At 34.9% G+C, this 10,460-nt stretch overlaps 2 protein-coding genes across 2 annotated transcripts; one reads left to right on the top strand and one right to left on the bottom strand.

Moving 5' to 3' along the window:
• Window positions 1–3,362, top strand: LOC122608978 (AT-rich interactive domain-containing protein 2-like). The gene is made up of 2 exons (XM_043782045.1): window positions 1–1,235; window positions 2,359–3,362. The coding sequence occupies exons 1-2, from the start codon at window positions 129–131 to the stop codon at window positions 3,184–3,186; spliced, it is 1,935 nt and encodes a 644-aa protein (XP_043637980.1). The 5' UTR covers window positions 1–128; the 3' UTR covers window positions 3,187–3,362.
• Window positions 3,363–5,373: 2,011 nt separating this feature from the next.
• Window positions 5,374–9,629, bottom strand: LOC122586914. The gene is made up of 3 exons (XM_043758980.1): window positions 9,374–9,629; window positions 8,750–8,917; window positions 5,374–8,644 (listed from the first exon to the last, which is right to left on the bottom strand). The coding sequence occupies exons 2-3, from the start codon at window positions 8,889–8,891 to the stop codon at window positions 5,928–5,930; spliced, it is 2,859 nt and encodes a 952-aa protein (XP_043614915.1). The 5' UTR covers window positions 8,892–8,917; window positions 9,374–9,629; the 3' UTR covers window positions 5,374–5,927.
• Between the last annotated feature and the right edge of the window lie 831 nt (window positions 9,630–10,460).

The following is a 10,460-nucleotide window of genomic DNA, read 5'->3' as shown; positions in this document are numbered from 1 at the left end:
GGTTCCAATATTCAATCTGGATTATGTTTTTTTGATGTTTATTGGCTGAAATTTGTATCTTTTTTTTTTGTATTATCTGTGTTGTTGTAAAAACCAAGAAAAAAAAAATTGAGTCTTGATGTCAAAAAATGGCTTATAATTCAGAGTTGAAAAATGGGTCTGATTTGAATTTGAATGAATTCGAGATTCCGAAAAGCTGTAAAAGTGATGGATTGTTTGTAAACCAACATCATGATTTATATGTAAAGTTTGGAGGTTTGGATGGTTGTACTGATTTTAGTGAATTTAGGACATTGTTTGATCAAGTTCTTACATTTTTCTTGAAAGAAGTTTCAGTTAATAGAAATCGTTTTAGGCCTTTTCCGCCGAAACTTGGTGATGGACAAGAGGCTGATTTATTCAAACTGTTTTTGACAATTAGGAGAATAGGGAGTTATGAGTTGGTTTCAGAAAATAGTTTGTGGGAATTTGTTGCAAGGGAATGTGGGTTAGAAATCGGGCTTGTTGCGTCTTTGAAGTTAATATATATCAAGTATCTGTTAGAATTGGATCAATGGTTGATGAAGGGAGGTTTTAAAGATGATAAAATGGATAATATGGAAATAGGTGTAGTTGAAAAACTGGACCGTTTGTCACGTCAACTGGGAACATCTTTGATTGATGTTGAAATTATTGAAATTGGAGAGGGTATGAAGAAAATTGTGGGCACTTCGAGGTTTAATGGAAATGAGGACGTAATGAATCTTGAATTTTCGAGAATCAATGATGATGATGATGAAAAATTTAGTGAACAAAGGTGTGAGTTATCTCCAAAAGCTGTCAACAAAGTCGGATTTTCAATGGTCAACGACGAGGTCACTAAAAGTGAGTTAGCACCTGATAATGTAATCAAGAAAGTGGGACTTTCTGTAATTCATGATGATGATAATGTTGTGAAGAAAGTGGATACTAATATGCTAATTTGTATGGATGATGATGGAGACGACATTGTTTCCTTTAATGTCAACAATCAGAAAAGAAAGAGGGAGGAAGAATCTTTGTCGCTATTGGAAATGCTAGATTGGTTAGGACATGCCGCAAAAGATCCCAATGATAGAGCCTTTGAAATTTCACAAAGAAGTTATAAATGGAAGAATTATACGAATGATAAATTATGGAAGCAAGTTTTGCTTGCTAGACGTGCACTTTTTGCAGAACTTAAGGTTGATTTAGGCTACGATGCAAGTGGTTCACAGGTATAACTCATTCTGTCGTATATGTTCAACGTTTATGATCATTATTCCCATTTTAGGTTCTAATCTTACTATTAATCAAAGGAGTGTAGTTATTTTGCCCATCTATGATATTCTGAATTCTTATTTGTGTCTAGTTTATTGCAATCTGTCATGGGTAAGTCTTGGATTAATTACCTTGGTTTAGAAACTAAAAGTCAAGTCGGTCAGTCAGGTTTTGTAAATCCTAATATTGCTCAACTTTCAACTCACCAAATTTTAGAACATTAAAATAAACATATTATGTTGAAGAATTGTCACTTCTGTTTTCACCATTTAGCAAATTTATTACGTAGGTCCGTTCATACTGTGCTAAAGGAATTAGATATGCAAATCATTGGGCCGGCTTAAATAATGCATAATATCGAGAAACTGAGTAAAAATTCTGATCTTGGAACTAAAGTTTTTGTTTGGCTTAAAGTCCCTGCTTTATTTTTCCATCACCTTTGCTTTAGTTATTATGGTTAGTGCTGTACTTGTTCTGTGTATGTAAGTTTCTTTTGCTTTATGATTTGTGTGCATTCATATTATATAAAACCTACTTCTGCAAGAATGTTTGAATAGTTAGTATATGTGCAATGTAATATGTTACTGAAGATTATGAACCCTAATTTAGTAGTCTTCTGGCTATAAGTAATTTTGATACAATTTTGCATATAATATATATAGCAACCTGATTGTTTTCATAAATTAAGAATTTGCTCAGACAACAGAAATTATAAAAGTTATTTGGGCAATTAAGACCCATCACTTTTCATATTTGGTAATTATGTTTGTAAACACAATTTTTTAGATCTGTTATTTAACATTGGAATGGATTAGGATCTACATGTCGTTTCCCTTTTCTATGATCTACATATTTAACATTGTCTGTTATAAAAGTTCTCTTAAAAAGTGAACTGCAATCTAATATTCTGTTTTTGTGGCGCACAAGATATATATGAATAAAAGGATGAAATTTTTTTAAGTGGCAGGCTAATAAGCAGTTGTCTATTGTGTAAAGAATCTCCTTTGAGTACTATTTGATTGTTGTATTTAAGTTAAATTTCGACAAATTAATGCAACCTTTGACTTTTCAAACACGTAGAAAAAGAACCAGAGAATGCACCCTGCAATGTATGATGATGATGACGATAGAGTTCAATCAAGATGTGGTAGACGATCCGCTTCTGCAATACCAATCCCCTCTCGTTTGAAACGTCAACGAACTGAATCTGGAAAATTTTCAACAGACCGAATTCATGAAATCTTGGTACCGCAGGACCAAGATTATAATGTGGGACCACTTTATCAAGCCAAAGTACCAACATGGACCGGTATGGTTTTTGAAAGTGATCCCAAGTGGCTTGGTACTCGAATGTGGCCCCCACCTGATGACCCAAATGGAGAACACGAAAAGGACATTGTGGCAATCGGGCTAGGAAGGGAGAGCTCATGTGAGTGCGTGTTTCCTGGGTCTGCTGAATGTGTGCGGTTTCACATTGCTGAAAACAGGTTGAAAGTCAAAATCAAACTTGGCCATCTTTTCTATAAATGGAAATTTCACCAAATGGGCGAGGAGGTTTCGCTTTCATGGGAACCAGAAGAAGAAAAAAGATTTAAAAGTTTAGTTGTTAGGGCACGGTATGAGTTATCTCATAGCACCAAGAGCAGGCGTGAGATCATGAACTTATTTTGGAGAAAAGCTGCAAATATGATTCCTGCAAAATTGAAGCGAAATCTGGTGAGTTATTACTTTAATGTTTTTGTTATAAGGAGAAGAAGCTACCAAAACCGTGTTACTCCTAAGGAAATAGATAGTGATAATGACGAAGAAGAGGTGGGGTCCGTTGGTGACACATTTGGTTATGAAAAGATTCATGGGCTGTTGCTAAAATGCTCAGAGAATTTGCAGCGCACAGATCTGGAATCTTGATTTATACAAAAGTTGTTTTTTGTCATCTTCACTGTGAAATTTTCATTTAAGATCTTTTATACTAGGAATCTTAGAGTCATCACATTGGTTGATGTTTTCAAGGTTTTATAGTTTTTTGGTTAAACTACAGTAGAGTGGTTGAACTTGTTTTTAGAAGATGACATTTTTTTATGGTATATTTGGTCCCATTTTCTTTGTTAATTTACAGATAAGTAGATCCTTTTTTCTTCGCTGTGATGCAAGTTGAATATTTGTAGGCAATCGAAGTTCCATTCTGGATTTCTTTTACACTCATGAGTCAGATACTTTTCCCATCAAATTCTACTGAAATCTTTGAACCAAATGTATTCTTTGGTTTGATGACTTTCCATAAGGATGGTGATAGGATTATACCACCATGCACACCTTTTACACATATGTTGAACACAGTTATCTCTTGTCAGAGCATTGGTAACGCAAGTTCAATGAACGTTGTACAACGCTGAACCTCCAAGTGATATTACACTGTCACTAGAGGACTAGACATCAAAAAGAGCAACAAACTTTCTGGTATGTTAATTTCAAATTGCAGACAAATGATGTGTGGGATTAGTTTGCATTTAGTCATTTACTGTCAAAATATGACGACATAATATGGTTATGGATTTTTCTATATTCATATCAAGATAAATGTCAAATTGCAGACAAATGATGTGTGGGTTTTTTAATGTAAAAAGGTTAAAAATAAAACCAATTTTACATACATGTGATTATTTTATTATTATTATTTATTTTTTTGTGATGATGTTGATATTTATTATTAAAAATAAAACCAATTTTACATACATGTGATTATTTTATTATTATTATTTATTTTTTTTGTGATGATGTTGATATTTACTCAATCAAACATCAACTCATATGCAACTGACATTCAGTTGTCTTCATGACCATCAAATGTCACTAATATAATATGAGATTTAATTACTTCTTAGAGTTTAGGATTTAATTACTTCTTAGAGTTTCGTAATTTTATTTTTAACTAAATATAATATGAGAACTCAAAACTATAAACAAGAAATTGCATAGATGATATTCGAGATCACTTGAACGATCTCAAAATAAGTAGCAATAGTTGTCTGGATCTTTTTTTAACGGCCAACGAATAAAGCACGGCTACCTGGGATAATTCAATGTAGAAAGGCGACCCCATGCCCGCAAACGTAGACATCGCTAGATAACCCAAGTCCATCACGAGGCTCATGAGGTCCCAGCCAATGCTTAAACCCTTGACTCAACACTCCCTACGAAGGTTATTGGCAATTGTTAGGAACCTTTGTGTTGGTATTTTTATATCTAATTTTTTTCCAAAAGTGGGATAATTATTTTGAGATATATTATAACAGTACGGTAGACAACTTTTTTGAGACCGGAAAGTAGTATTTGTTTTTCAGGGACCTAATGGGAATGCTGCCAAAACAATGTATTTTTTTTGGTACATTGTCATTGAGTATTGACTTTCAGGGGGGAAAAAAAGTAAATTCATTTGCACAATTGAACATTGTCATTAGTGTTGACTTTTGGAACCATATACTTGACATGACATGAGTTTTTTTTTTTTTTTTTTGAACAAACATGACATGAGCTATTTGAAGTAGAATACTTTCACTCAAATTCCATTGTCACATTATGCGAGATTATCATGTTATGTTTCAGAAAATTCTGTTTTGTAAAAGTATGTTCAGAAATTCTGGTAGCAAGTTTAGTTCAACTTCATAGCAAATCATGCATCAGAAAGTAAAACTTCAAAGCAAAACTTGATTTTAAGTTTGAAAATCCATACCCTTCAAGTTAATTTAGTGATTTAAAATATTAAATCTTTTTACATCTAATAATAGTCATTTACCATTTTCTTTAACCTAATATTTGTTGCCATTGGTGTTAATTTTTGATGAATCAAGCTCCCTGTTGCCACTTGCCAGTGGTTGAGATTGAACAACTCTAGATATTCTACAAATGCCTCCATAAAAAAAAATCAGCTATGCTTGGAAGCTTAAATAGGTGAAAGATATTCATTTGAAAGCATTCTCACTTAAGTAGTTAATTTGGACAAGCTCAAATGACTAAAGTGTATTTCATGTTTTTAGCAGCCATAATCACATGTATTAACCCACTTAGTTTCCATATGGGATGGAAAAGGTCAATACAAAATCAAGTTAGATCATTAGATTTGAACTGGATATCACATACAGAAACTTATTTCTAAATGCCCTACGAACAAAACTGGAGGATATGAAAAGGGGGGAAGCTTTCCCCATAAACCATCGAAATTATTGTGTTACTTGTTGTGGTCGCTCCCAGATGGTGATGTCTGGTACAAAGAAGATATTGCAACCTGTGTTTCACGAGAAAGAAGGAACTGCGAAGCGCAGATTAAAAATATGCAAAAATAGGATAAAATTTCTGTAAATTATTTAACGAAAGCTCTTACTGTAAACAGCGTATAGACATCCTAAATTCGTACAAAAATGGTCAATCCAAACACAAAGTTACTAAAAAGGCAAAATAGTTATGTGAATCTTGCATTACCTGCATTAGACTTCCGATCTCCTTGGAACCCATCTGACGACAAAATGCAATCACTTACTAGAGAGATGGTGAAATAGAGCTGAAAATGCGGCTCAGATACTCAAAAATGGTATAAAATTCTCTAAATCCAGTAAAAATAAATAAAGATTTATTGTAAGAACTTGTGTATAACTCTATGGTGAAGTATGAATTTGAACATTGGCTAGAAGTCTAGTAAGTTTACTAAGCGTTTCACGTGCAGATACAGTATCAGGGTGATCCTCGCCACATATAGAAGTTCTAATAAAGATTGCTTTCCGAATTAGGTCATCCCCGATATCGAATTGTCCTCCTCTTAGCATCAATTTTGCCCTAATTTCAAGAACAGTTGCTCTTGAAAGGGCTAAATCTTGCCATAAACTAGGGTTTAATTGCGCATCAGTTTGAATCGGTTTCCAACATAAAGATTTATCCAACCATTTTTCCACAGGTGTCACGAGTGCCTCATCGGCGGCTTCAAGTGCATTGGTGCACAACCGCAAGAGTTCTAAAGAAGCAGTACAACGAGAAAACCGAATAAATGTTCTTATAGCAAGCGGTAAGATTACTTCTTTCACGAGAAATGGCAATTCTGCAGCTTTTGTCTCGATTACCACAGGGTCGGTCCCAAATCCCAATAACAGGAAGCATGCTGCCCAAATATGATCCGAGTTATGTACGATTGTACCTCGGGTCACAATAGTTTGCACCACGGCATGTGCTGTCCCTGGGGAGCTTCTTTTACGTGCATACATTTTAACCAGCTGGTTAAACTGTATGTAACCATCTTTAGTACAACTCCGAGCAAGGTTGAAGCGTAAAAGGACAGAACACGCTTCGGTTTCAGATTTCTTGTCATATAAAGAAGAACACCCACACGTTAATGACTGCAAAATCTTCCTCCATAGCCTAGTACGGTGATGTTTTTCTGGGATCCGTTTAGCGGCTACAGCCAGTAATGAAACCGGAGTTGGCCCAGGTGCAAACCAGCCACTAGCAAGAACCATTCGGGTTGCCAAGCTTCGTGGACCATCAGCATGGTCAAATATCGAGAAACAAACCTCAATTAGCTGCAAAAGAAACATATTTCGCCTTAAGGTATTACTTTCCCTTTCTCTTCCACTTGAAGGCATTCGGTTAATTGTTTCCAAAAGTCGACTAGGAGTGATCGGGAGCTCAGATAAAACCGCTCCAACAATAGCTAATCCTAAAGTCAACCTCCCAAGCTTTTCTTCAATCGTACGTAATGCGTCGATTTCAGACACTGCAACCGGGCGGTCATTTATGTTTCCTTGCATTAGAGACATCGCCTCAACACCTGATAAGTATGAAAGCCGTAATGGTTCCATATTAATCAACCGGGAGAGTCGTGTGGATATAAGTACATGAGTTTCTCCACCAAAACGAGGAAGAAGATCGATCACGTGTTTATGATCCCACCAGTCTTTCTCGGATTCTAAGTTGTCAATTATTACCAAAAACGGAATGTTTCTCATAAGCTCCTTTCTTATTCTGGCTATCGCAGTTTCTTCATGTTCTTCAAAGCTTTTTGTTCTACTCTTCTCCAAACCCGACTCAATCCCCACATCAACTTCTAAAAAAGACCATAAATTCAAGTAATTTTGTCGAATGTATCTGCTTTCACCCCCGATCCATAAAACCATTTTGTACCTTTGATGAAATCGATAGGCGAATTCAAGAAGTAACTCTGTTTTACCTATACCTGAGTCACCAGAAACACAAGCTATCCCCTTTCCGTAGACAACTTTCATAGCCCGTTTCCGCCTACCAGGTTTCGGTTTTGGTGAAAAGTCAGCATTTTGCATCTCGATTTCCTTCTCTGATTCCTTCCAAACCACTGGTTCTTTTCCTTTTCTTCTTCTACTTCTAGGCTCAGGAGTTTTTGGTTCTCTTCTGTGTTCATCTATTGAATTGCTCCTCCCCCAGTTATGAATCAGATTCTTTCGTCTTGGTCTTGCTTTAAGTTCAAAATAGTCCCGTTCCCTTTCCCCAATGACATCACCGAAAAGCATGAATTCAAGCTCAGAAAGTTCCTTTTTTCTCCCAATAAAGTTGTCATTCCGGGGATAAGGAAACTCTTCTTTCTCAACTTTTTCACTCCATTTTGTTAATCTATCGACAACACTTCTCCGGCCAAGTCTCAATGCCAAAAGGGTCACAGCACGAAGAATACAATCCCGCCATTTCCCATCACGGGCCTCAAGCTTCCATTCATCAACACGGGTCAACCCATTGACTGCGTCTTTCCATTCGTTTTCTAACCCACCATACAAAAGCCATAGCTCACCACCATGTCTTTCCCATGTCTCTCCTCGTCTCTCCACTATATCTCTAACAAGACAATCATCTGGGCCAACATCAAAATAAACCGGGACCAAATTCTTTTTACTCGCAAAGAATCTTAGCTCTTCAATTGTATACGGGTTTCTGAATGATTTTCTTGTTAAAATAACGACCCCAAATGTAGAGGCGTCCATGGCTTTCTCTACAATGTTATGCTTTCTAGAGTTTCTACATTTTGCTCTATCTGTAACGAAACAACTCAATCCTTGTACTTCTAAATCAGCTCTAAGCCAATTTACAAACCTTGACAGTAACGGCTTTTTACCATGAAATCCTATGTAAACATCAAAGCTTCTTAATCTTGTTGGACCGTAAGAGGTTGAGGGCGGCGTGTATGAAGAAATTGGGCTTCGTGGGACTTTCTTTGACTTTTCTCTATGTTCAAACGCCTCATTCTCATGGCAGGTAGCGTATAGCTGCTGATTGCTGGTGGAAACACCTGTTGAGGAGGTTATCAGCCGAAAGTTTTGAGGATCACTTGATGTACTTGGCGGGTGTATAGGCCCATCTGGAATTAAAACATAAATTTGTTCAACTATTTGAAAGTTAACAACAAGCATAAAATAGAATTAAAATTTGCGACAACTAATAAGGAAGTCAAAGTTTATAGTACCATCAGCGGGCTGCCAAGACAATGATGATCTCGGGGAGAAAAAAGGCGACTGATTTGCTGATAGAAAAACTGAAGATGAAGATGATAAATTCCTCAAAGTTGAACCAAGTCTAGAGCTTTCGTCTCGTAAATCCATTTTCATACAATCTTATAACTTATTCTAGTCATCTGAAAATGAACAAAATAATGATATGTATCAAGAAATTGGTCTAAAATGCATCCTAAAAGATACTTGCATACTCGCATATAATATAATACCATCATATTTCTGGCACAAAATGCAGGAAATTTAAAGACATAAATAATCATTCAAAAAGCACAACAATTTCCATTTGAGATTCATATATTTCTACTAAAATAAGAAAAAACAACTAAACATAAAAGCAAAAAACAACAAATAACATACATATAAAAATCAATATTATTCATACATATTTAAAGAAAAATAAAATTAAAACCATGAATAAGGTGCAAAGATCTTGGGGCAATCAAAAAAATTAAAGCCCAATGGCATTAGAGATCTAAAGAATCACTTACAAACACAAAGAATCTTGTAATAAAAAAAACTTAATATAATATTATTTCAGATCTGGAAAAACAAAAAATAAAGATAAAAATCCTTACTTGCTTTGTAGCCATGAAATATCATCAAATATTACTCATAAATATCGAAACTTTTTACAATTGTAACAAACCCCAGTTGCTCAATTTACATAAGAACTAAAAACTTAAAAAAAATCTTGAATCTTCTTGGTTTAATATGAGATAGTCAACTGTTACATCAAATGTATCAGTTTGAATGTGAAGATGGTGACAAGTACCCTAATCTTTTAACTGTGGAAAGTGAACTACCAAAAAGCAAGCTTTTGCCATTTTAGAAATAGATTTGAAAATTGACAGAAACCCCTTTTTTTAGGGAGTAAAAAAAGGAAAATAGATATTCTTTTATTAAAAAATTATTTAGTAGAGATTAAGTATTTTGGGTTTGCCTATTTTGTAAAACTGAGAAAAACAAAAATTTTGAAGGGTTTTTGGTTCACAGTAACCAATCAAGTTCAAACCAGACTAAAGTGTACTAAACCCTTGTTTAAGACCTATATATACATGTGTGTATGTACTATATGTATAGAGTAGGAAATAGAGAAATGTTTTGGGCTGACAACAGAAAGAAAAAGAGTGAAAAGAAATCAGAGGATTATGTAAAGTATAGGACCCAACAAGTGGACGGATCTGACGAGGTTATGGTTGTTTGTGTCAAAGGTTCAAACTTTTTTTAACATGGTTTGTATAGGATAAGTCTACAAGGTCAAACATGGTACTAATCTGTCTGTCATATTTATTTTTCAGTATTGAATCGATAGTGTTTGCTATATCAAAGTTTTCTGTTCATTAGAATTAGAAAAAATAAAAAATATTGTTGATACTCTAATAATAATTAGGTTAGAGTATATCTTATGATAAGCATTTCAAAATTGTATGAAACAATGGATAAGTTCTTACTTTCATAAACAATCTATTACATTGTTATGCCATTCACTAGTATTAATTCGCCACCCATGTTTGAATCTTTGCAAAAACATATTCAACCAGCCAAGGTTTCTGAGATCTCATCGCCAGGCAGCGTTGCAGGGTCACTAGCTTGAGAGAAAAAATTCCTCTATAGGACTAAGGGGTTCCTAGGCATTTACCCTTTTTTATAGTATAAATTCAC

Source organism: Erigeron canadensis, chromosome 1 (genome assembly GCF_010389155.1).
Source record: "Erigeron canadensis isolate Cc75 chromosome 1, C_canadensis_v1, whole genome shotgun sequence".
Lineage (NCBI taxonomy): Eukaryota > Viridiplantae > Streptophyta > Magnoliopsida > Asterales > Asteraceae > Erigeron > Erigeron canadensis.
Note: the sequence above shows the minus strand (reverse complement) of the source record. Positions and strands in the feature narration are given on the sequence as shown.

Coding starts and splice junctions, on each gene's coding strand:
- LOC122608978 (XM_043782045.1), top strand. CDS start 129: ATGGCTTATAATTCAGAGTTGAAAAATGGGTCTGATTTGAATTTGAAT. Junction 1,236..2,358: donor ACGATGCAAGTGGTTCACAG/GTATAACTCATT, acceptor TCAAACACGTAG/AAAAAGAACCAGAGAATGCA.
- LOC122586914 (XM_043758980.1), bottom strand. CDS start 8,891: ATGAAAATGGATTTACGAGACGAAAGCTCTAGACTTGGTTCAACTTTG. Junction 8,645..8,749: donor GTCTTGGCAGCCCGCTGATG/GTACTATAAACT, acceptor TTTTAATTCCAG/ATGGGCCTATACACCCGCCA.